This window comes from Pogonomyrmex barbatus, unplaced genomic scaffold, assembly GCF_055798465.1.
Source record: "Pogonomyrmex barbatus isolate J1 unplaced genomic scaffold, ASM5579846v1 scaffold13, whole genome shotgun sequence".
Taxonomy (NCBI): domain Eukaryota; kingdom Metazoa; phylum Arthropoda; class Insecta; order Hymenoptera; family Formicidae; genus Pogonomyrmex; species Pogonomyrmex barbatus.
Genome location: NW_028297109.1, coordinates 5111226 through 5138811, shown reverse-complemented (window position 1 = coordinate 5138811; position 27586 = coordinate 5111226). Strand labels below are relative to the sequence as shown.

General features: G+C 38.0%; 4 protein-coding genes and 1 long non-coding RNA gene across 5 annotated transcripts in view; 1 reads left to right on the top strand and 4 right to left on the bottom strand.

Annotated features, from left to right (window-relative positions):
- Positions 1–27586, bottom strand: part of LOC148937581 (uncharacterized) — a 40098-nt gene that overhangs the window by 732 nt on the left and 11780 nt on the right. Inside the window, exon 5 of the mRNA XM_089072087.1 lies at positions 5179–5276. Coding sequence (XP_088928213.1) covers positions 5183–5276 — 94 coding nt within the window. The 3' untranslated portion in view covers positions 5179–5182. The remainder of the gene's footprint in view (positions 1–5178; positions 5277–27586) is intronic.
- LOC105425925 (uncharacterized) lies at positions 9300–12872 on the bottom strand. The gene is made up of 2 exons (XM_011636943.3): positions 11264–12872; positions 9300–10184 (listed from the first exon to the last, which is right to left on the bottom strand). The coding sequence occupies exons 1-2, from the start codon at positions 12018–12020 to the stop codon at positions 9385–9387; spliced, it is 1557 nt and encodes a 518-aa protein (XP_011635245.2). The 5' UTR covers positions 12021–12872; the 3' UTR covers positions 9300–9384.
- On the bottom strand, positions 17088–19073 carry LOC105425924 (uncharacterized). Its single transcript, XM_011636942.3, has 5 exons — positions 18920–19073; positions 18390–18534; positions 18085–18228; positions 17853–18004; positions 17088–17323 (listed from the first exon to the last, which is right to left on the bottom strand). Exons 1-5 carry the CDS (start codon positions 18997–18999, stop codon positions 17110–17112), a joined length of 735 nt encoding a protein of 244 aa, XP_011635244.2. The 5' UTR covers positions 19000–19073; the 3' UTR covers positions 17088–17109.
- Positions 17276–18648, top strand: LOC148937582 (uncharacterized). Its single transcript, XR_016138214.1, has 2 exons — positions 17276–17409; positions 17595–18648. It is a non-coding gene; the product is annotated as an uncharacterized LOC148937582 (long non-coding RNA).
- Positions 19318–22258, bottom strand: LOC105425923 (uncharacterized). Its single transcript, XM_011636940.3, has 5 exons — positions 22113–22258; positions 21632–21770; positions 20119–20298; positions 19820–19971; positions 19318–19687 (listed from the first exon to the last, which is right to left on the bottom strand). The coding sequence occupies exons 1-5, from the start codon at positions 22172–22174 to the stop codon at positions 19462–19464; spliced, it is 759 nt and encodes a 252-aa protein (XP_011635242.2). The 5' UTR covers positions 22175–22258; the 3' UTR covers positions 19318–19461.

Sequence of the window (27586 nt, the reverse complement as noted above, 5' to 3'; positions counted from 1 at the left end):
TCTCTTAATACGTCTTGTTATAATAATAGATCGTATAAATCCAGTACGAATAAAAATCTGATAGTAAAGAGCGTTCGTTTATCTTTTAGAAAAATTTCTTAAAGAGAAACTTAACGCGAGATAAAAATACGAGTACATAACATATAATGATAAATGTTTATTGCTAATTGGAATATTTAATAAGGAGGATTATCGGTGGTCTTTTGAAAGCGTTACCAAGTAATTAAAGACAACCGACTTGCAACAGCAGGATTACACGATTTTTTACGACGTGATATCACCCGCATATATTTTATCGCAATAATGATCGCCGTTTAATGAAACTTCTCTTTTTTTCATGAGGTAACACTGACTGCGTTTTAATGTTGTCATTAAAAGTTAGTACTTTTCAAAAATAAAAGTTTATGGTACGTCTTGATGCGATCTAAATTCTACTGACATCTGAAACTTTATAATCTTAATTCCGGATTCTAAATCTGAACCACTAATTTTTAACCTCAAATCGAATCAGTTCTAGAACGATTTAACTTAATAATAACTGAAATATATAAATACAAAAACTTGATCTAAATATATATTTAAATTAAATTAAAATATAATCTTACTTTGATTTTAATATTTTTGCATTTCACATATTTTATTATATGCCAATATAATTCCCAAACTTTGACATTATTTTAATTTTTTTTATTTAATTTTTTCAATATCTTTAAGGTTTAACATTCACGTTTAAGAAAATAATTTTCAAATAATCAACACAGTCTCTCTCTCTCTCTCTCTCTCTCTCTCTCTCTCTCTCTTTCTTTCTAAAATTCTATATTTAGTGTTAATAATTCATCTCTTTGTTAATTCATTCACTTTTCAAGAATTCATTAATCCGATTTCATGCGCACCGTTTCATTTGTACCTTTCTTAAAAATTTGGCTAGCGAATTACGGCTTCCAGGGGGGAAATTCGCGTCGCTGACGACGAGCAAATTTAATCAGCCTTTTTCGCCATGCTTACATGCTACTTTAATCCAATTAATTCCGATAAGACGACCGCATCGCGAGAACGTTGGCGGACCGGTGGAGCCGGGTACTCTCGGGCGACAGTTAAATTAGCCTTCCTCTTTCCTTTTTCTCGCTCAGAATCTCGCGGATCTACTTGTTCCTGATTCGAGAGTACGTTCCGTCGTTTGTGACGTGATTAACTAAAGGAAACGGGTTTGCTCCGTAAAACCGGGAGTCACGATCGTCCGATGGAACGCATCGATAAAACGTTCCCATCGATAAACGGACCGTGTGAATCGTTTTGCGAATTAAAGTCGCCACGATTGGATTATTCGCTAATAGAGCGAATACACATCGGCCGCACGTTGCATCGATATTTCACGGCGTGCCTCTTATGCAACATTGCGGCGACAGGTTGCGACATTTGTACGCGGCGATTGAGGGCTACAGCGAAAAAAGTTAGACTTTCGGAACGTTCGAAAACACGGCGGTGACAGCGGCGAACGTCAGAGAACGAGAGCGGCGCTCTCGAGGCGATAAAAGACGATTATCGATCGTGACATTTCCGAGATCGAAAAATGTAGATCCCGCTCGAGATCGAGAGGCAAAGCCAACGTTAAATCTGTCAGCGAAACCGCGTCCGAGATATCTCTCAATAAGCCTGGAATATCCGTGTAATAATGCAGCTGCTGATTTACGCCCGTCATTTTCACTCTGCTTTCGCGTACACACGGCAATTATGAGAACGAGCCTAACTTGCAATTACGTACGAAACGAGGCACCGCCGAATCGTGTAATAACGTGACGGAACCGTTTTCGGTGTTGTGGCCGACGCGAATAACCGGTGCAATTACCAAGTGCATGAGAGGTTGCATTATTACCTCTTGACCCATCGCGATCTTTTGGCCTCGTGGGACTCGGCTATTGGTCGAACTGGATCATGCTTATTACTCTTGAATGGTCGCGAAAATTGCTCATAGAATCATATATAACACAATATTATATATATATATATTAAAAATATTACAGATATACAAGATATATAAATATTTTATTTATTTATCAGAAAATTCGAGATTTATTAGAAATAATGTTAAAGGAGCACAATTTTCGTCGAAGCAGCGGGCTCTTAATTGTTTCAAATAAATGTATCGTACACGCGATGTCTCACCGTGTTCCAAAATTTATATCGGCGTATAAATTAGTGAGATAAGAAGCACGACTTTAAATTCGCGTTTGTAAAAGGCATTGTAAGAGTGCCAGAAAGTCCGAGGAGCACGGAGACGATATTTCCTCGACGAGGAGACCGTAGCCGATATTTCTCCCTTATTGTACTTCGTAATTATCGTCCTTTTGTGCGAAAGTCCGTTAGCTTAAAGTCGCGGCGGAAGTGTTCTCTCTTCTTTATTCCTCGCGTGTTTTGCGGGCGCGGCGCGATGTGGCCGGGCGATATATTTTACGCGCGTCGGACATTAATCAGAGCCGCAACCGCATTTTTGCGCGCGGTCGGGTCCCGCGATTTTCAGGAGGAAACTCCTCCTCTCCCCCTCTCTTCCCCCCCCCCCTCCGCACCCTCCGACGCGCCGTCGTACGAGCCGTGTGAGCGTAAGGAAGAAATCCCAAAGAAACTCCAAGGCGAGGACGTATCTCTGTGAGCGAGAGCGTGGCATTAATCAACGCGGTCCAACATTGTCTCGTTTTTCACAGCGAGAGGTGCACTCCGGTCCCGGACGGAGGTTTTGCGTGTGTCCATGCGACGTGACCATAAAGGGAAAGGAGAGGAAACGGTGGCATCTTACAATCCTCTGTGAAATTCAGCGGGCGATATACGAGAAAGGGGTGGGAAGGGAGGGCGGTATCTCTTCGCACGGAGATGAATTAATGATACCGCGTGAGCTCGGCTATCATTTTCTTATCCGACGGGAGACGAAGGAAGTGTGTCATGTTCCCGCGCGAAAGTCGAGATAAATTATCGACATAATCGCTATGTAAGAACAGATTATTTTACTTATTTATGGATTATTAATTCAATGACTTCATCATTTTTGGAAATTACATCGCGATTAAATATACAAAGCGGCGAAGTACGGGAAACTTGAGAAGCTGTAAATCTGTTTGATCTGAAAAATTGGGTAATTTACATACGTTGTCTAACAACCGCGTTTCATTATCATCGCGTGACAATGGAGAGATACGATATCATCGATGATAGAGGGAAGGTTGATTTCGACGGGGAGAATGGTGAGACGGGAGGACGGCGCCATTCGTCGTGGCGTCGTCCTTTATTTATGGTATTCACGAATCGCAATAAAACGCCTCTTTGTAACGTGTCCAAGTCGCCACCGTGGCGACAAAGAGAAAAAGACCGCGTATCAGTCTACGTTTCTCCGCGGGAGACGACGACGACAACGACGACGACAACGACGACGACAACGACGACGACAACGACGACGAGCTTCCCTCGAAGAGATGCAGTCTCACTGCTTTTTTCCCGTTGTCGCTGCAAGACGCGCTCCCGCTTTGTCTGCCCGAATGGAAATTAGATCCGCTTCTCGTTCCTCCTCGGCTCCTCTCTTTCCGTGGTCGACGTGCGCGCACGCGGCGCATCCCGGGATTGAAAGAGTCGAGAAGGAACTTTTATCTCCGACGACGTAAGCAGATTCTGTTTGAAATCTTCATTTCAATCGGAATTACGCTCCGCGGTCGTCTCGCATCGTTCTCAGACGGCGCTCCCAGAATTATTTCGAATCTCCCTTCGAATTATTTAGATCTCCGAATAATCCGATCGAATAAAAATAACTCGAGTTTAGTAATTTTAGAACTTTTACTGCGGACGAGATAAGAATATGCTGAAACAAAATACGTACGATAATATAAAACTAACTAGCGTACGATATTTTAATAGTTAACGTAAATGGCTAAAATAGATATTCATAATTAGATTATTCCAAGATTGTTTAAAGATGCAAATTAATTTTTTAACTTAAACGATTATAATTTCATATTTTTTATACTTTTCTGCTCTTTTCAGCCTTCGATTTTGCATCTTTTCATAATTTAGACTTGATCAAAATAATTTGTTCTCAATACGAAAATGTTGCAGACGGAGTAATTTTAAAAATTATAAATAAATAAATTTAGGCATAAATTAATTTCAGAGCTCATGAGTTATAAATTATTTACTTTTGTACATATTAGAAATTTGTTGTTTGATAAACTACATATTTATTATAAATTTTACAATGTAATTATGTAATTTGATTATAAATTTTATAAATCCAATATATTAATAATCAGATAGAATGAATAGTTTATAAAAAATTAAAAATAACATGTAATAGCAGCAAATATATTTAAAAAAAATGAATATAATTACAATTTTTATCTTAATTAATTAATCATCGCGTCAATTTATCTTGATTGTCTACATAACGACAATGCAATCGTGTTCATATCGTTAAACGAATTGCATGCCGGTGATCACTCTGTAAGACGAATTTACGAGATTTATTTCGCTGAAAGAGGAACGGATAGGTGATATTGAACGTTGGAGCCTCAGGTCATGGAAGATGAACTCTTTTATGGAACACGCCGGTCGGACACACCGATGATGGTAGAAAAAGAGAATAGGAAGTGATTGCATTTCACTTTGTGATCAAAGTGAATCTTTGTAATCTCCCGTGCTCGCTTGCTTTCGTACTTTGTCGGCGCGATCAGCCCGAACCGAAAAGTAAACGAGCTCCCAGTTCGCGACTAATCGTAGCCGACGGAACTACCGTTTCGACGAAGAACGATTTAAAAAAATGAGTTGCTCAGGCATTCAAAAATATATATTTCGACGACAATTGTAAATTATATATTATCTTGAATTTTAAAAATTTAATTAACCTTCGTCCTATTTTTTCCGCTTTACTTTATGTCGTCGATATTCTAATTGATCTCGAATCAACAATGTAAGGCTCCCTCGTACCATCTATTAGAGGGTATGGAAAGAGATAATGCGGAGGGTAAGAGGGTAAAAAAGGAGAGAATGCTAATCTCCTTTTGTAGGGAAAAATTAAGAGAGAACTGCCCGTTGGCACAGACCGGGCTTTCGAATAAGCCATTCAGTCGGTGCAATATACCGTGTTAATATAGTGCATCTCGTCTAGACGGCAACGGCCGTTCTAACCGAACGAAAAGTTACCTCGTTATGTTGTGAATTCCTGCGGGAAGAACCGAAAAAAAGGAACGGAGATGAATGAGTTTGGAAGTATATAGCCCATACCGCTGTCTCGATGGAACCTGAAAGTTGAAAAAGGATAATAGCCGGGACAATAAGCGAAAAAATGGCCGGTTCTCGTGCCGAAAAAATGGACAAATAAAATTTGATTTCATGTATTATTTAGTTGAGGATATATACTACATCTTTATTTTTATTTACAGTGAAAAAATTTTGAAGAAATTATAAATTATTCTAGATCGCATTTAAAATTATTTAAATATAAAATGGAAATGCTTTAATAGAAATGCAATTAAGAAATAATGACAAAACTTCAATTTTTGTATATAAGTTAAGTATTCAAGATGATTTATGATTATTTAAATTTTTATTAAGAATACAAATGAAACGAGTGATAGTACAAATAAAATTTTTATTTGCAGAACAATAACTAATCTCTGCATCACAATAAAACTTTATATAAATAATCTTGAAAATAGAATAAAATAAAATATTTAAAAAAATTGAATGTGTTATTAAATTACATTTCCATTAGAGCACAGTTCCATTTCTATTTATTTAAATAATTTTTTATTTTAAACCGTCGCTAAACTCTTTTATTATTTTTAAATACGACTTAAAATAAGTCGTATGAAGCTTTTCATAATTTTCTTCATCGTAAATATAAAAATTATAAAAATAGCTCGAGTATATATCGCTAACCAGGAAAAAAGAATTACATTATTTTCCTCCTCGCTCTTTCGCGACAGAGGAGGAAAATTCCGTTTCGAGAGATCTTACGTTATCAATGAATTCAACGACCGCTAGGCCTGTGTGTCGAACATTTAGAGCGCGCTCGCCCATTTGCTCCGTCTCGTCCCTTAATAACCTGGTTTAATTAAACTCAAAGCGCGCGTCGCTTCGATGTTCAATAACCGGCAGCGTTGTGCGGTGCAACCACCTCAGAAACTGGTGCAAACTCACTCGGGAGTTACGGACGACGTTATCGGGACGGCTCGCGCGAGCGGGACGGGACGGGACGGGACGGGACGCCGCACAATACGTCGTATTCAGCGAACCGCGCGCGATGCCAGTGGCATCACGTTGTTATATAGCGTATATAACAGTCACGGTGCATCGAGGTATATCGCGTGATTCTAGTCAATACAGGCTCTGTCTATAACGAAGGTGACAATTCCGCGATGACGCCGTGGGCGTGCGTCGTTCCGCCGTTGCATTGAAATGTACACCTTACCTCTCCGACAAGTTGGAAAGTTCGTGTCCGAGAGACACACAATTATATCGCGGTGCAAGCAAAAATACTTGATACGGTGGGTCCAGCTCGTTTATCAGGAAGGCGAGAGAAGCTTAAAAAAAATTTATTTCTAAAGTTGGGGTTCTAAAGAAAGTAAAGAACTTCTCCTTCGAGTTCTTCATGAAAAGTTTATAAGAGTACTCGCGAGGTGTGCGAGCCTTCCGCTTTTTCATCATCGATCAGATTGCCTCTGTACGTTCGACGGCAGAAATAGAAACGTTGTTCGAGATTTTGCGAAGTCTCGAGAGTTCTCACGAAAAAAAAAAAAGCTAGATTCTGCGCACAATACGAGGCACAGCGTTTTCAAGGATCAGCTAATCAGCCACTCGGTATACCAGAATAGCAAGAGTGATGAATACCGGATCAGAGCACACTCGATAGCCCCGCGAAAGGCCTTTGTCGATGCAAACGCCGCGGAATACGAGGACAATGCGTACATGCGTGCGTATGCGTAGCCGATGTTAGGGTGCGCATTGCATTTCGACGTAGCATACCCGGTGCGACAACAAAATTAGCGCCTCCATATCGCCCATCCGCCGCAATATCCATCGGCCATTATCCGTCGGTCGGACGATAATAACTGTCCATTAGCTGGGCGACGTCGGTACATAACGCGATTGGATGAGGTATCGCCGTTAATCGAGTTGTAAAATTTGCGTAAATTGAATCAACGGCGAATGCATCGGCTTGTTACGAAATCTCTGTCAGCCGAGGGATAAACGGATTTCCAGAAAGAAGGAATCGGAAATAAAATTTAACAAATGCCAAATCGCACATAATGATAAAACACTTCGAATCTATCTGAATATTTCAATTTTTCTTTTTCTCAAAATTTTTAAAAAAATTTAAAAAAAAAAATTCGTCCTTAGGAATATTTGTTACATATTTTTGTTGCATCCCATTAATCTTTTCACGCTAAAATCAAAATTATTTGAATTTATTTAGTATATAGTTAACATGCAAAATAACGCTACTCTACCGATACTTGATTATCCTGTGACAAAGTGAGATTTTTTTTTTTTTTTTAAATATGATTGATATGCCCCAGCACGCGTGACCGTTAAATGATCGATGTCCAGCCATCAACGTAGTCAGAACACGTTTTTCTATTCCACTCGTAACGTGTAGGGCGGAGTAACATCGAGTGTGATTACACACCCTCGTATTTTACTCACACACGCAATTCGTGTCTACCGGAAAAAATATATTATAACAAACAGCATGCCATTAATTCTCAGAACGTATAACACTGTCCATTGATCAATATTATTTCAGTATTAAAAAAACATGATCGGCATTTGCTTGGATAAATTTCATGTTGAAATATATTGTCAAATATCATTAATTTTATTACATAAGTAGAATCATTTCGTAAGAGAGAGAATATTTTCATGATAGTATCACAAATAAAATATATTATTTTTATGGTTCGTATATTAAAATTGTGGAAAAATATTATTTTTTTAATTCTAGTTATTTAAAAATTCGCGTAAAAGGCAGAGGTTTGCGAGAAACACGGTCTTTACTCAGCACAGTGAGTGGTTTTACAGTCCAGAAAAAAGTGTCGTAATGACGCAGGTGCGATACTTCTATTCACGTTCTGTACCTCATTAGTCGGTTTCAGAAAACTCGTCGAAACAGCTAAAATACCCGTCATAAAGAGGGAGGATGAGTTTCGCACAACTTTGCACGCCTGATCTCTAATGACGTAAATAGGTTAACATATTCCCTGAATATTATATGTTTTATTAATAATATATCATTATATACCAACGTGAAAAAATGCCATTTATTAAGTTATATTAGCTTATTAACTCACATACGTGTGAAACTGAATTCACACATATGCAAAAGTTGAAACCGTAAGCGTCGTTCAAAAGGAATTTACAATAACATTCATTTAAAATATTTCACATTTACTACCTGCGAAAAAAAGGTCTCATTTTATATTTTCGTTTAGAGCAAAGGTCAGCTTGTCATTAATGCGTAAATCAGCCGCTTGTCACCACTCGGCGTAGCGAAGGGTTAATGAACGTGATGTATATCGATATTTGGTCGACTCCACACCCTCCCGGATTGCTTTCCCGCGGTTAGGGCATCGTACCCTCCCATATTGTGTTTTCTTTGTCCGATCGCCGCGCGTGTGGAGCCGGATCAGCTTCGATGTAGCGTGCGATGTTTTCCCGCTGACCCGCGCCTTTTAATTACGAAAAGTGAAAAATGCGACGATACGAGAAATCAATTACTGCGGAATATAATTAGGCTTCTGTGTCTACGATGTAGATAAGTGAAGCGCGCGAGAGCGTTAATAATACTAATTGTCCCGACAGCTGGTGCTTCGTTAATTAAAAAGCTTACCTAAGCGGCGAGACAAAGATGAGGGTATTTCAAGTATCAACTCCAGGACGCGAAAACGTGAATATCGGGCGATATTTTTCCTTAAGCTTTAAGAATATCACTGCAAACTCGTTTTGTGCGAGACTTCACTTCGCAACAAAATGACGAATTATAAGACTCTCACGGTCACGTTAAAGGCAATACTCCCGTTATAGTTGATTACTTTCTCTTCGTTCGAAATGTGAATGTGAACAGTATTCTTTTTTTAAATTTTTTTAAAGCAATTATTCCTTGTGATATTCTCTAGCTAAATCTCCAAATTGAGGAGAAAGATTTTCACTATAAAAAATGGTGAAATTAGAAATCCAAATGAAAAACTTCTCTGTAAGATTTAAAAGCGGAAGAGGATTATCGTGATGGAGAATGGGAGAAAAGAACGCGACGAACGCGAATGTTACTGAAAAAATACCATTGTTTATTCTCTATTAAAATTATAATTCTTACGTCTATTCGCGAATTGAACTGCGAACGGGCTACGGTCAGCCGAAGAAGGCGTCATCGCCGGAACCTTCGGGCGTACAGTTCTGCAGCAACGACGCCGGATTGGACATATCGCTGACGACATCGGCAACTCCATTGCCACCGTTTCCGGTGCGTGGGGGTTTTACGTCTTGGTTCTGCGAGGAAGCGTCATAGGCTCCGCGGCTCGTAGTCTGCTGTTGCTGCTGATTCTGCGAGTTGATCTCGTTGTAGACCAACTCCTGGATCTTGAGACGAACAAACATTTGCCTGTCGAGCGGCAGACTTCTCAGAGGATTTCGCACGCTCATGAGGAAATGATAGGTATCGTCTTCGTCCTCGGGACCAATCGCCAGTCTTTTCTGCAGCGACTCGTACCGTTTCCGATCCACCTCCACGCCGTAATCGTTGTCGATCGCGTCCATTAGCGCTCGTTTCCGACCGATTATCTTGTTCATCTTCGGCGGCGGCATCACCTGATGCAGACCGTCATCGTTGGACAGCAACGATTGGCAGGAATCACCGTCTAGGTCATCAAACTGCGTCTCCTCGTGGCCCTCCAGGATATCGATCTGCGGTTCGATTTGCGTGCCATCCGGCGACGAGCGCATATTGACCGTCGCGCCGACGCAATTCTGAGACAGGGCGCAGCCGATCACCCTCGAGTTCATTTGGTCCCGCAGAAAGAACAGGCTTTTGAACCAGACCCATTTGGAATCGTGCTCGGTGCCGACACCGTCGCACTTACCCCGATAGGTCTTTTTCAATTCGTTCCGGAAGTTGTCGCGCAGATGTTTCCATTTCGACTTGGCGACGTCCGCTGCAACAAAGCGCGATGGCTACGTCTTTATGTGCGTAAATTAAAAAGCGGTTGAATGTACAATCTACTCCGTAAACTGAAAGATAATTTTTCATTATCTTCAAAATAATATTTCTCCTGCCAAAAAACTGCCTACTATTGAAATTTTCTTTAATCCAGCGATAAAACGTCATAGAATTAAGTAAATAAAACTCTTAAATAAATATATATGGAAATATATGAAGCTAATCGATAAAAGAGGTTTCAGAGTATGAATATAAATTTTTATTCGTCCCTAATTAGACTGAGAAGTTCGTATTTATTAATGAAAAAAAATCAGTCAATTTCGAAGCAATTTTCATTATTTTAATATAATAACGCCGTTTTATTTTACAAAGCATCAAATCTCATGAAAGAAGCAATCTATTCTCTCCCACGGTACTATCTTACGATCGACATCACTTTCGCTCATCGTGACGGACGTGTTAGCATTCCGCGCGCACGTGCTACCGTGGGCAACTGCGTTGTACACGCGTGGAAAAAAAAAATCGTGCCAGGCGGTCGCGTGTACTCCAGTGTCGGTATCAGCGTGCAACCTGGCGGTGATCCGCGTGAACTAGCAGCCTATCTCTCTGGTCGACCTCTCTTTTCGCGAGCTATCGACCTTCCAGACGATGGTTCCAGCGAGCGGGTCCGCGTTAACGAGTAGCCGCCCGGCTCCGCGAGACCCGCTCGAGTCCTCGTCGTTTTTACCGACGAGTCTCTCTTTTCTCTTCCCCTCTCGCCTTCTTCGATCTCGTTAGCCTTCGTCTTGATTCATATCATGCGTAGCGAGATATCTCGAACGACCTCAGGGTCGCGGAGCTCGCATTCGTACATTGTACGGACTAGGCGACCAATCGACTCGTGCCCAGCGTATCCCACCCACCCATCGAGCGACCAATCTCGCCAGCAACCACCCACACGTGCACGTGCGCGGCAACACGTACACAAACGTATAACGCGGGGAGGGGGTGGGGAGAAGGGACGAGGATACGTTTCGCGGGTAGAGGAGAGGAGCATCGTTCGTCGATCGACTGGGGCCAGATCCTTATACTCACTCGACACCTCGCATGCCCTCGCGATCTCCCGCCACATCTTCAGTATGACGTCACGGTTGTGGTAGTTGACGTTCTTCTGGTCCCAGATCGCGGGCCTCGCGTGCACCTCGTTGATCAGCCGCTGTAGGTCCATCGTCATCGCGCTTCTACGTCCGCCGGCGGCGTTGCATCGCCGTGGCGAGCGCTTGCCGGCGCGCCGATTGAGAAGCGTGACGCCGGCGGTGCCGACGGAGGAGGCGGCCGCACGCGAGCCGCTTCCTCCAACACGTAATTGTTGTTGGGCCTCCCCGCTTGCCGCGGTGTTCTGCTCGCCGAGGAGGCGGCTCCTCAGTTTATCGACCCGTGCGGCCGGTGGGTCTGTCTCTGCGGTGGCTGCGTTGGCGGCGGCGCCGGCGGCGGCGTCGACGGCGTCAGCGTCGGACTCGAGGACGACGACGGCGTCGGTACCCTCGGCTACGGCGGCGTTATTGCTCGACGTAGCACTCCGGGAGGTGACCACGTCGTCGTTGCTCGTAGCGAGTCGCTGACGCCTTCTCTTCTTCCTCTTGCGTCTCGGGACGCGGCAGGTGGCGGCGGTGGTCGAGGAAGTGGTGGAGGTGGTGGTAGTAGAGACGGTGGCAGCGGTGGCAGTGACGGCGGCAGCGGCAGCGGCGGCGGCGGCGGCGATGCTCGCGGCAGAGCCGAGCCGAGCGGACGAGCGCAAACGGGACGAATCCAGGGCTATATCTTCGTCGACTCGTGCGCGCGTGTCGTCCATGCACGCGCGCGGGCCAGTCGGGAAGAATGTGGCGTATATACGCGCGATGAAACGAAGCGACGACGACTGACGACGATGACAGCTACGATGACAGCTACGACGACGACGACGACGACGATGACGACGACGACGACGATGACGACGACGACGACGACGACGACGACGACGACGACGACGACGACAACGTTGACGCTGATCGCGACGCGTGCGAAGACAGACTCTCGATGCCTGCTCCTCGCGGCCGAGCAAAGCAGAATACGTGCGAGGAGGAGCGGAGCGAGTACAAGCGGACTGAGAACGCGCACGCACGCACACACACGCTCCGGCGGTGTGGTGCTACTCGCGCGCGTCGCGACCACCGCTAGGCCTTCGGCTCCGCTCGACCCCGGCGCTCGGTCCCGCTCGGCACCGCTCGGCGCGGCTCGACCCGACTCGATTCGACTCAGCGCGTCTCCGCGCGACTCCGCGCGGCGCGGACAACGCGCTGTCTCGCGCGCGCGAGAGAAAGAGAGAACGTGCGTGGTAAGGGGCAGGTGGAGAGAAGCGGGTTGACGCCGAGCGAGTAAACCACCACCGGCTTGGTGAGCGAGCAGGGGCGGAGGTACACGCGAACCCGAATCCCGGAGCGGATAATGAACGGATCGTCGGTTACGATGTTGGAGTATTGGGTCACTAATTAGAATACTGGCGAAATTGAACGCAATTCAGTCGGCGAAATTGGTTGAAATCAGGCTATATTAAATAGAAGCAATATATGTATTTGGGTAATTACAGAGGAGTCGTTAACCGACTCTTCAATTCAACACCCCCCTAACGACATTTTCTCCAGCAGCTTTTTTCAGAACTCTCGTAACTTCTAGAACTATATGAATAGAAGAATTACCTCTTTTGTGAAGGGAGATACTTATTGACAATAGAAAGACTATTTCTTAATGTAAACCCATTTCTCTCGTTTCCTCGAGACCTTTGGTTGTTACATAAGACCGGAGATCAGTTAGGTATCAAAAGTAACAGTCTGTCTCTAAGAGTCCATCGATTAATATCTCGAGATCGCTCGAATCTCATCTTTTCTCCCGCGAGTCCGCCGGGTGACTCCGCTTTCCGCTTCGGACGAAATCGAATGCGCCTTGGAGTTTAATGCACGTCCGCTACTGAATGGGCGTGCAGCTGCAGTCGCGTCACCCGCTGCGATGCGGCGCATCCGCTCTGCTCGTCGTCGGCTTTATCGCGGCTCCGCGCGGAATCGCGCCGCGCCGCGCCGCGCCGCGCCGCAACGAAACGAACGTGCTCATCGTCCGCTCGTTAAGCTTGTCTCCGCTCGGCTCTGCTCGACCCAGCTCGGCACCACTCGGTCGGCCTCGGCCTCGACATGGGCCGTGGCGAGCCGCACGATGTCCAGCATCAAGCCCGCAATTCGGCCGGAATCTCTCGGCCGTGATTTCAAGTCCGAAAAAGGAAAATCGATACGCACGCGAAATCAGAATGTCGACGGAAACGCCACGGCTAAACGATTCTCCGTTACTCTAGTAGAAACTGAAACTGGAGTAATCGAAACTGGAGTAATCCTTGAAAATGTTCCTTAGTGGAGTCTCTTTGTAGACGATAGAGATCGAAGACGGATCGGAATTTTAGATAATAATTAAATTATCGTTTGAGTGTCATAAATTATTATTTCATTAGCTCGATTTTCGGATACTCCGGATCAAACTGTCACGTCCTGTTGGATCGATTGAACATACATGCGATACCGCATGCCTTGCAGCATTACATCTGTATAAATACGATTAATTTTGTTTATTAATAGGCGCGTACACACGCGACTGACTTCGCAAAGTCGTAGCGTCGGCGCTCCTTTAACAACCTTGCCCCATACGATCCCGCTTCATGATTCGCATTTCTATTAATAGTCGCCGCACTCGCAAAGCACTCAAGGATCTGCCGAAGTAAAGGACTAACGCGAAAATCGTAATGGCAAAGCGAAATCCGAAAGGCCGCGTTAAGAAATTTAACACGCTGCAAAACGCAAGATTGAAACGTCCGCGAAACCAAATGTATGCAAATTTGTGGAATCAAGGATAACCACAATCTAGGAAAAAAGAAGCTTTGACGTATACTACGCTACAGCTTATTTAAAAATGTTAAAGGCATTTCCGTGAAAAAGATGTCCCGAAATTTAATCTAGTGTACGAAACCAATTTTATTCAACGCTCACGTCCGCCGTGCGAGCGATTGGGAGGAAATTAATTTTCTTCGAACCCCAAGCTCTCACGTTGGAAAATTAATTTCCTCCGAAATCAGCGTTTTCATAAAGTCGTACAATTTAGTCGCATCCTCACGCTTATCCTCTCGCCGTGTAATCCCAACGGTCTCGCCTGGGCTTTATCTCCGTTTCGTCGCATTTCCCGCATTTCTCCATACGCGTCTGTCATCGGACCGCGTGCTAATCAGCGCCCAAGTTGAAGTAATATGTCGGCGTGTCTCATATCAGTTTCTGCCTGGTCGGCAAATACAAAGAGACAAAGGAGGAAAGGAGAAAATCCCAGGTTACAGTCTGCCCTTGTCACCCCGTCGGGCGAAACGGTTCAGATTAATAATACCGCGTCGGACTCGCGCTGATGTGGGTTCAGAACTCGAGATGGATTGTGCACTAGCATGATTTTAAGATAAAGTTACCTCCCACCCTCCGAAGACCGTTCACTATCAATCAAGCTTGAAAATCTTAAACACTAATGTTCACTTCTACTATAGAAGATTAACTCTCGATTTAACTTTTATCTGTTTCTAGCTTTAAGAATGATAAAAGGCTGAAGAGTAAATTGAAGATTAAAATTAATAAACAGTGATAGAAAGGAGCATAAAAGAAATAATAAATAAATAACAATCGTATCAAAAATATTTTAAAATATTTCTCAGCTTTAATTTCTGTTAACGTTTTGAAGTTACAAAAGGTGCAAATTTTGCAAACTTTGTACCATGAAGAAGCCTCTATCTCGCAAACTTTATAATTTTGTCACTAATAATAAATATTGTTAATTTAATATTTTAAGGCTTACATTCGAAGTCAGTGATTATAATGAGACAATTGAAAAATTAGCTTTCCGATAGCTTCCGATAAATTCATCGGCTAATGCGACAGGACAGTTTATCAAGACACATCAGGGATATCTGCGCGACATGGTAGCAGCCAGTGCAGTTCATAATCCTTCGGCATGCAGGTATCGCGATCAATAATAGGCAGAGGGATGTTGGATACTAGGTAGATACGCGTAGACGGACAATAGCGGCTTTCTCCGGATTCTCTATTGAGTATCTGATCCAGTACACGAAGCCAGAGAGGTATGCCTCGGCATCATCGCGAATAATACAAACACGCGATTCTGTCATAAATCGCGAATCGTCCTCCCGACAGCTGAGATATTGCGAGCAGTCTCGAATCGAGCAAAGTAGAAGCCGTAAAAATGGAGAGTCTTAATGGATATACAAGTCATGCAAGTTTGTACATATAATCAGAATAAAAAAATTTATATAAAATATAATATAATAAAAATTTATATAACGTAAATTGATATAAATAAAAGTTAGATATAAAAAGTCAAATGTAAATGTAATTAGAGAAATTGAATTTGAATGGGAAGATAATTTCGTGTGACGTGAAGATGTTTTCTTCGTTCATTACGTAACAAACGTTACGTAAATTTACATTTACCAGTACTGCAAATATATTTAATAGCACAGACGCATATTGCACGTTATGAACGTTAATTAATTTATATGAGTAAATAGGGGTCTTTGTACTAGATACACCTGGTAATAGGCAACCACCATCGCATAAACGTATTAACGCATAATGTTCGCTAGGGGGAAGGCAATGCCATCGAGCTTTAGCTCTTGTGGCATATTAATTCCTTCATTACCTAATGGCAAAAATGATAACGCCAGATATAATCTATTAATCATCTTGATTGGGATCTTTTAATTACTTTTTATGCTATATCGATAAATTCACCTTAAAAAACCGATTAATAAATCGACAAAAATAAATCGATCACGGATCATCAGATCAGATAGGCTTAAAACTTGAAATGAACATAATGCCGTGTGTACGATGTTAACATTGGTATTGACAATCGGACGGTACTATCGATCGGCTCATGCCGGCGATATCCGCAATGTTGTATATATAAACAAGATTACCGCTTGCGCTTCTCGCGATATCCCCGGAGACCACCCCTCGTGGACTTTCATGGAGCTATCTCTATGCAGATTGCGCTATCGCCGTTCACGACCGAAACAACGACGTCAAGACGCGACGTGCCCAACGTGAAACTCGGCTAAGTTTAATAAGATTAAGCAGCACGAGTGCGCGCAAAGTTGCGTCTTAACAATGTTGTAAGTAATACATATTGATCGTCGCTTTAGACGGGTTTGACTACTCGCCGTTTGCCTGCCGAAACTACCATCGTTCACTGCTTATGAACACGACATTACGAACGAAATATTTTTTTTAATTTAACGTTCCAAATTTTAGGGACGAAATTTATACGCTTTATACGTGTTAATTGCTGATGATATTATTTATAAAAATATTTCTTAATTAGATAATTTATCTTTAGAGAGAGTTTATCAGTGATTATTATTTTGCAACTTTTTCAATTAAGTTCAAGCATTATAGTAATGTTAAATGCTAAAGATAAAGGTAATTAATTATATCTCTTATCAAATAAAAACAATTTTATGTACCTTCGAGAAATCTCGAAAAATTTCATTTTGATAAATAAATTTATTTAAAAACATTGAAAATATATTTTCAAACTCAAAATATTATGAAATAATTCAATTACTTTGTGTGATAACAGTGATAAAATCGGTGATATTTGTTTTAAAAACGGTCGCGCTCCCCCCTCCCCTTCACACACACACACACACACACACACACACACACACACACACACACACACACACACACACACACACACACACACACACACACACACACACACACACGATTTAATAATTAAAAAATTACATCTTTAAAATAATATTCCATAAAATAATAAAAGTTAATAGTAGATTTGTTATCTTATATTTGTTATATTTTCACAATGTCAAGCCATTCTTCTATCAATGCCGTGCGATTTGGCTGTGAGATTTTGTTCCACTCATCAAGTTTCGCGCTAAAGATCAACTTGGCATAATTCTCAATAACTGTCAATACCTGATTACGAAAAATTGATGTGATTACTTTAGTTGCAGCGTTCAAAATGGGATCCAAAAGACGACCCTCGAATTTGATGTCATATTTCCTGCGAAAGATAAAGATAGAAGAAGGAACAAGTCGCACGAGTAAAATTTACAAAAGCGATAAGTCGTAAATTAAATTTAATTTAACGTAAGTTAAACTTGCAAATTAAATTAAAATCTAACATCAGTAAAAAAATAGACACTTTACTTATGAGTACGGTCGTTGATAATAAAATTAAAAAAAAATTAGGTATATTTAAAAACTACGATTAAGTATGATAAAGACTAGAAACTTTACAAAATAATTATTGTCATTTCTCGATTGCCTGACAGTTATCAATCACAATAATCGAACTCTGACGATTATCTACACATTTTCCTGCTACTGTCCACCTGTTCAATATTGTGGATTTATCGCCAGCACGAAAACAACTCACTGCGCTCTATCATCGCCAATCAATACAGTGTAATTTATACGTCGAAATTGATAAACATTTCACGTCGCATTCGATTTACGTGACCGTGTCAAATCCCTACATTTTATGCACAATGGACAAACAATATAAAAGAGATATGAAAAGTAAAAATTACCAGACATCAGAAAACTTGATGGAGTCAAGAATCAAGCAATAATTAAGCAAATCAACCGACATCACGACGTTGACGTCAAGTTTGTAGAAGCGACCGTACATGTCACCATGTCTCTTATACAATAAATGTTGCAGATAATATTCGTAGTTAAACTAAAAATAAGTTAAACGAAAGTTAAACTGTAATGGTATTTTGATATTGATTATTAGCATGTTGTTCGTATTGATCTTACATCCATAACGTCAAATCCCAAATTCATGTCCAATGATAAACGTTTGTCCTTGTATATTGCAGTCACGTTGTTGCTGCGTTTTATTTGCGACAGGTTTTGCATCCATCCCTTCTTTAAGTCGATGTTTCCCTTGAGTTTTCCAGGCTAAAAGTATTATTTCGAAATACAAAATCGAAATGAGACGCATTAATAAGCTTATCTATCATTGGTATTTTATAAAGATAAGCTTTGATTTATCGGTGTTTACTTTTTATAAAAGTTTGAAAATGAAGGGATAAAGATTTATTGATTACAATTTTACGTACCAAGTGTGGGAAAATATATTCGGAAATATCGACGAGTTGCATAGGATCCATTCCATTTTTTAAGATGGTTTTACGTATGGATGGTAACAGTTTATCAACTACATTATTAAGATTCGCCCTTACTTCTACAAATTGCACCACGTGACTACATAATAAAAAAATACGCGTTACTTCATTTATAATTAATTCAAAGTATGTAACTTTTATTATCAGAATGTAAACATTTTTATTGAATATAAAATTATATTTTTTGTTTTACCGTTTACAGCGCTGATTCTCTTTCATTAGCCTTATTATTACTTTACTTTATGTTTACTTTACTTTATGTTTAGAATATAAAAATTATATTTGTTGAAAAATTAAAAAGGTATGTCGTAGCATTTTTACAATCATCGTAAGTATTAAAAAGAAGGTAAAAAAGCCTTGCTTTCTCTTCGCAAAATACAGCATAAAGATTTAGTTGCGAAACGATGAAATAATAAAGACAATTATAAAAGATTGTAAGATTGCTGATTAATATACAAACTTACGGGTTATCTTCACTCGCAAGAGGTGCACCATACACCAGTGCTATGATGAGGAGGAAAATTAATTGTACTTGATCGGCCATGACTGCGCTAATTCAACTACGAAAGATATAACGATTTCCTCTATTTTTATTGTCCATCCCCTGTCATCTGATTACATCTTATCAATTTGATAATATTCTAAGCGGTTAGATATCACGAAACAGTTTAAGAGTAAAAAAGATTTTTTTTATTGATATAACAGCATTAACGTACACTGCAGCATCAAAACAACAATAAATGCAATTAAATGCAATTAAAAACTTTAAGTCAAGCTTAAATTCATCAAGTAGATTCATATTAAAGTATATACTAAAAATATATATTAAAAATCGGATTCATAAATACACAAATATAAACTAAAAAAAAAACGTAATGTATTTCTATACTCAGAATATAAAATTACATAGAAAATATTGTATTAGGAAATTAACATTCGTTAATTAACACACACACACATACACACACACACACACACACACACACACACACACACACACACAATTCTAATTCGATACATCATGTTGGTAATAATTGGGAGGAAAAGCAAATGGTTTCTGTTGAGCAGTTGTTTTGCTTAGCTCATCGAAATATTTTTGAATTGCATTTGCCGCTTCATTTTGAACAGTATACACAATCGCATTCTTAAAGAACGGAGTTATAATATTGACGATGACCGTATTTATCCAATCTACTTTTCCGTTCTTATGTTCGACTATTACATCAATTTTACTAGAATAGAATAAAATTTAATTGATTAATTAAATTTATGAAAGATTTCCTTATACGAATAATATAAATATATCACGAGAAAAAATAATTCGATTTTATACAATATTTCACAATTAATATATTGTACATTACCCTGGAACTTGTAACTCAAATTTGGTGAGAGTTAAAGTCTGATCTGTTAGGTCAGATTTGACGTTAATTTTACAGCGTACGTTTTCCGTTAAAGCTGTAATGCGACCTTTAAAATTTAGAAAGACCAAATCTAGGGTGTAATTGTACGTTCCCTGAATACAAAAAGGATCTCTTTAAACGGCAAACAATGATGTGTAGTGATGTGATACAAATTTTTGTTTACGAGACATGTAAGTTACTGTAATACAACGTAGCTTTAAAGAGGTAAAAATAAAAAATGAAACGATTATTCAAGTTACCTCTAAAAGTTCGAATTCGAAGCCAACATCGAAATATAAATCATTTTCGTAATTGAGAGTGGCGTTGCCATAACGTTTCAAATTGGACAAGTGTTTCAATAATCCCGAGTGTAAATGGAAATCGGCTCTATATATCTTTGGTTCGATCTTCGGAGCTTGGTTGGCTACCATTGGTTTCCCCTATTATAAAATTAATAACAATTTTCATGTTATATCTTAATAAAATTGTAATTTTATAGTTTTGTTATCGTAAGTAATTGGGTTAAGCATCTGAAACTAAACTAATGAAATCATACAGCGAGTAGTCAGGCAAGACATATAAGATTTTATTGATACTATCGCGGTTACATTATCATCATGCATGCACATTTCTTGAAAACAATAAGTTTCTTCTAACACGACAACAAAAGCACTTTATCGACGTTTTACAAACACATGCACGATTATAAGTGATCTTATTTGTTCCAAATTAAATAATTACTTAAAAGAATAATATATTATTCTTTTTACTTGAATATTGTCAGGAATTTCTATTCGGTAATAAATCAATTATAATAATCTTTATTAAATAGATAAAAGTCTATATAGATTTTAGACTTAAAAATGCCAAGGCTTAAATTTTCAATATAATAAAAAATCTTGTAAAATCACAAAATATTGGTTAATTAAAAAAAAAAAGAATTCGTTTCTAAGAATTCTTCTTCTAAAAATGTTCGGGATGTTTTCTTCTTTAGAATTTGTTTTCTCTCTCTCCGATAAGAATTTATCTACTATCGTAAGATAAATGGCTTAATTCGCCTTCGACGCGATGTAGGAAGAGTTTAAGCACTTGCGCTGAACGATGGCATTGAACTTGAGCCCGAGCTCGCCTTCTACTTCAATCTACCGGGTGAAACATTGGTTTTCACTCTCGTCCAAGTTCAAAGCTATCGCGCGTTAGCCTTCGAAGCGTCAAAAATGGGATCAGCGAAAACGAGACGGGGACCGACCTCGACGTTTGACCGTGATCTATCTCGGCTCAAGGTTAACGCTCGAAAGTGTCAAAGATCGGGATTCACTTTCGCTCTCATTCAAGGCCCAACTCTTCGGTTTCGCTTTCTACGGCCCCGAGGTTAAGCGTGCGCTTGCTTTCGCATCGCGGCCTGCTGACCTCGAATCCCAGCTCCGACCCCGAAACCCAGCTTTCTCCCGATTTTCGAGGCAAGCTCTCGCGATTGTGAGCTAACGCGCACCTGTTTACCGTAATAACGGGCTCTCTTACGTAAATGACTGGTCTCTCGATGATATTGTACTGTGTTCGTACCAAACTCACCTACAATCCGCTAAATCTAAAACTTACAATCTACATTTATAATTATTAAACTTTTACTTTCTACGAAGTAATAAATTCCAAGATAAATATATGTAATTTGTTGTTAACAAATACTGTTTAATCTGAATTAAAATATATAACGATTTAATTGTCTTTCCTATTTTTTATTTTATAAATTATGCTCCTAAAAGCGCTACGTACCATCCACAATCTTTTTTCAGTATTTGGGAGTTTGAGCGGATCCAAATTATTTTCGACAATAAATTGCGAAATCTGAGGAATAGTACCATCCACAATGTCATTTATGTCAATACTCCAATTTCCAATTTCAATAACATTCCTATAATTATTAAAAATTTGTTTAACTTATTTAAACTGGATTCTATCTTTCAATATTGAAAAGGAAGTGAATCAAAAAGTAGAACGAATTTTCCACAGTTAAATAAACGAGTTGACAGACAAAGAATAAGAATAACAAATAATTATTCCCATTCTATAATACATTACATATTTAAAAGTTATAATAAATGAATAATAATAGTAATTAAAGATTAATTAATAAATAATAATTAAAAATCATTTCTAAGATAAAATAAATCTTTTCTAAAAAAATTGCTATTAAGGTGTTAAAAATCAAAAATAAAATTAAATTTAAAATAGTAAAATGTTGTTATATACTTACATAGTTTCGGGTTCTGCCGAAATTAGAGAAGTAAATATCAGAATAATGTAAACGGACTTCATGGCGCTTGTAACAAGACTATATTAATTCTCTATGACCAACGCTTTTATAAAAACACTTCACTTATCCCCAAAAATCCGATTATCGGATTATTAAGCCTAGGATTATTAAACGTTTCTTTCTCTATCAATTCAATCGGCAATCATCCATCAAAAAAACACATTCTTTCAATTAAATCTTTATCGTGTAGTCACCAAAACACGTGATAAAACAAAGTAAAAATAAACAAAGACCATTATCAAAAAACATCGTTTAAAATACATATAACGAAGGTAGATTATATCAATACAAAATGTATTTTTAGTTTCATTAAATATCATCTAATTTAAACGTCATCTTACGGCAATATAAATTGTTGCATTAAAGTTATAAAATAGTTTAAAACAGTATTTATAAAAAATAAAATTATATATAAAGTTAATAGCTCGTATAATTAATTATACGATTAATTTACGTCGAATATTCTTTCTAGATGCAAAAATTTTTCATTTTCATTTCAAAAAGTTTTAATAAAATATCTAGAACTATGCAGTTTTTATTGCTGTAGGGAGTTTCATGTGCAAATATTATTCGTTTGTTTACATCGTTCATTGTTTCTATTTAACAAGGTAAAGTCGATTTCTACATCCGAGAGATTTTCGATGTCATTATCGACGTGAAATTCACTTCGTTATGTGGCGCTCTCTATACTGTAAAATTTAATACAACATTCACTTGTGAATTTACGCATACTTATAAAATTTAATTAGAGCAACATTCTATAAATTTTTTATTTTAATTTAATTACGACGGTGAGCATTTGCTAACACAAGCTGCGTTTCACAAATGCAAATGCTGACTCGAAGATGCCAATGAAATTTTTGATTTTATTAAAAAATTCAACAGAAAGATTTTAACTGTCTAAAGTAAAATCCTTATAAATTGTAAAATAACTGTCTAAAGTAAAATCCTTATAAATTGTAAAATTATTTAATTTCTCTCTTCCATCTTATTTTCTATCTTATATATTTATTTATATAGTTTCTAATTTCATCTTATCCATTTTTCATGTTTGCTCGAATATTTTGCGGTAAAAATTGTAAAAAAATTGTAATAGTCGAGTAAAAATTGTATAAACAAAGTAAGCAAGATGTAGAAATTAATTCCCTGCTTAATAACTTGTTTCTTAGCACCGGATATAACAGACGGCACAATAAATGGTAATTTCGCAGTTGTCGTTTATATTTGCTTGTTATTCAGAATTTGCTTGACAACACTTTTTATCACTTTCCATGTCTCTATCATTTATATTATTTTTTAAATTCCTGGCACAAGCGCCGCGACGTATCAGGAAGTCGCAAATGAAAAACAAACTTGTTTGTCGGCCCTGGCGGATTTGTCCTCGACGAAATCATTTATGATGGACCAATCGCAGTTCGAGAAAAAGTGGGTGTATATCGTGACGTATCTTTACTACGCTTTAATTGCGAAATCTGACGCGTGAGAGAAATCTGATGCGCACATCACGATTAATAACTGAAACGATTGCGAACTTTATATTTGTTTGAAAAATAGTCTGCTTTGTAACAACTATAGTAATATTAGTAGAACGATTAGTTTCTCGATTTGATCATGTTATCACCTCGCTCTACACTATCATATTTCAATAACGGACAGCCGATATCAGTTTACGGTGTAATCAACACCCAAGTATTTCATCCTTCTCATTTTGTCAATTTTATTATCTCGATAAAACTCCATTACCAATACCTACTTTTGTTAGGATCGTGAGTGTCTTCTCACGCCACAGAAAGATAACACTTCACTTAAAATCTTGATAAAAATTAATAATTTCTTAGAAATTAATAGACGCGGTCGGATTAAGACATTCCTCTTAATAAACACTCTAAAAAATAAACTTGCTCTTATCTAAATATATTTGGACAATAGTTTTTCGCGTGCTCGCGACATATCTTCTCAAAGACAATTGTCCAAACAACATTAGAGAGATTTCGTTTCGGTTGATTCGAGAGCTTTGTTGTACGAAAACCGCAGGTTCTCGCGGAGAGGGAGAAGGTAGAAGAGCACATTGCTTTCTCCTTCTGTGCGGTTGAATGATCGAGGTCGTTGAAGAGAAACCGCGGGCGGCGTGCTCTTGTTACTCCATTTTCGCCTTCGGAGGAACTCCAATCGCCTGTTTGGTCTCGCGCATAAAAGCCGCGGATACATGGCACTCGGTAATCGCACTCGCGATGTCCAGGTCGGCGATCTCGCCAACGTGACATAAGGCAGAGCATCTGCTATCGCGAAAAGGAATATCGCACGAAACTGCACCACCGATGCATCTTCAGAGGGAGAGTACGAATGAAAGGCAGAAATTTAGACAAATACTAAAAAATACGGAGAACGTATCTCTCGAAGAAGAAGAAATTTATTTAATGAAAAGTGAAATTTCAAAAAGGTAAAAAAATTGGCATCTCGAAAACGAAGGTAGGAAACTAAACACATATATGATGTCTCACACGTTAGATATATCGTTGCGAAATAAAAAGATTGTGTACGAGTGATGAGATTTTATTTTTATCACATCGATATTGTTGGAAGTAGCACTTTGATATTTCGTACGACGATCAATGGTCAAGTTGAACGGCTCTCAACGTCAACACGTTGTGCGATGTTGGATTTTCAATTATCAAAGTGTTAATATCAATACCGCTTCATATGCCACGTATTGCAAATACTACCTGTTTCATTTATTAATTGTTCAACGAATGAGATAAATGTTAGTATAGCGTAAATTTTTAACTGGAAGAATGAAAGAATTTTTTAAGTATATCCTGCTTTTCGAATCGATTTCAGAGCCATCAAGCATAGATATATGCGTACGTATGATAATATTGTTTATTTGCAATGCATGATTTGTATTACGCAGCAGAAATTATAACAAAGGGACAGCGGATAATTCTTGTATAATTTTTTTATTATTCGGGCAAGACGTACATAGCTCTTGTTGTGGCTACATAACGTACGATTTCTTTGTTCAACTTGTGCGTCATATGAATGTCGATAAAAAGTATAACCCTTCACATTTGTCTCCGATTTGATAAACGAAGCAAAGTTGAAGTTAATTAATCTGTCTCAATTAATTATTATGATTGCGGCAGGTAAATAAATTATACAAGTAAGTTAATAAATACTTCATCGTGGTATTTTTGTATGCTTCTTTTTTTCAATATTTTACGGAGCTATTATTAATATTTCTAACAAAAAAAAATTAATATTTTTTTCAAGTCATAAATACATACCCATTTTGATAGGAAAATATAAATAGCGATTAGCATACAATCGGCGTTTATCTAAAATAGAGCTAATAATTTAACGATAACATTGTACGATAACATGTACACTACAAAATAACATTCTTACAAATAATATTCTTGGTTTTGTTATATAATTAAAAGTAAGTTTACTTAAGATATCGATGATCGCACGATCGTAAAATTTAGGATTATCCTTAATGAAACTTTCACTCCGTCATTATATAAGCGCGTATGACGTAATATTACTGCGAAAATGCGAAATGTATACATCTTATTTTCATTGCTTACGCAATAATTAAAATATTATTAGTATTCTATACCAAATCAAATTTTGCAGAATCTACATGCTTCTTTGAAATTTAACAATCGAATTTATTTTACGAGAGAGTTAATAATCTTATATCATTCAAATTACGTTACGACATAAAAGTAATGAATCGATACGGAGAAGCAACAAAATAACAAGTCAATCCTTGAAAATTGCTCATTTCAATAGATATCCTTCTGAAGACAGCAAAAGTTAAATTAATCGATTAGCTGTGCTAATCATTCAAAGCTTTAGACAACATATCAATCATTCCAAAATATCATTAAATATAAAATAAATTAAACAATAAATTAAACAATAAATTATACCATAGAAATTTTTTTTATACATGTATCGTGAAATTCGATTATTTTACTTGCCTTTAATTCTTTTAAGTTAAGATTAAGTACATATTTTGTAATTCAATCAATAAAAATGAAAAGACGTAATATACAAAAACAAATATGCTTTACAAGAAAATATACGCGTTTATTATTTAACTTTTAAATAAATAAATAAAGTTAAATTAAACTTTAACAAACGTGATATACACATTATAAAAATAGTAAATATGATAAATTACATAAAAAAAAAATAATCTTTCAATGAATATACAATGACGCTTTTAAGAAAAAAATTATAGAAGAAATGAGCCATACGAGTTATCTCGTGTCAATAGTGATAACAGTCTTCAAAAAGAAAAATTATAATGAGTACGTTCACCTCGCAGTGAGTAAGATGCATTCAGCCGTCGTTTTGTTTAAAACTTTTGCCGATTTTTTTCTAAGTGAAGAAGTAGTCTTAAAAACACCTGCAAAGAACGCGAGCTTTGTCTACGTGCAATAATTGGGCAATCTTTGATGGCGTGAGTCTGACGAAAATGTTTTTCGGCGCATGACTGATCGCGCGATATGCCTCGGTAGCCTTTTCGATCTAAGCCAACCATCTTCACATCGTTTTGCGTTCTTTCGTCTCCCACATCGAGGCAAAAGAGGCTCGGCCTCTGGTCCGACTGTTAACAGCCAATCGCTTCGCATCGCCTCATACGAAACACGCATCGCGTGGTCTCACACCTCACACGCATACTTGTCAACGAGCACGTGTACACGTGCGTATTTTGTATAGAGCAATGCGTACGTCAACATACGACTTTATGTAATGAATATATTCAATTGTATCGGGACATTTGTCATTGTATATTCATTGAAAGATTATTTTTTTTTAATGTAATTTATCATATTTACTATTTTTATAATGTGTATATCACGCTTGTTAAAGTTTAATTTAACTATTAATTTATTTAAAAGTTAAATAATAAACGCGTATATTTTCTTGTAAAGCATATTTGTTTTTTGTATATTACGTGTTTTTATTTTTATTGATTGAATTACAAAATATATACTTAATCTTAACTTAAATTAAAAGAATTAAAGGCAAGTAAAATAATCGAATTTCACGATACATGTATAAAAAATTATAATTGAGTGTAATTGAATGGAGGAGGAATTTTGGAAATAATTTACATTTCTATTTACTGGAAGAAAAAGAGACTTAATTAAATTAAGAAATATGAAACATTTTACGATGCGACATTTTAATATTCATGTTATAATTATTTACATATATTTAAGAAAAACTGTCAATAATTACATATAATATATACACTAAATTACATATAATAATTATGCATATATTTTAAAAATAGTTTGATTTTTTAAATTGCCAGTAGGAATAAATTAGTTGTATAAATAAATAAGAATACAAAAACCAATAAAACAAAAAAAAATAAAATATCCAATTATTAAAAC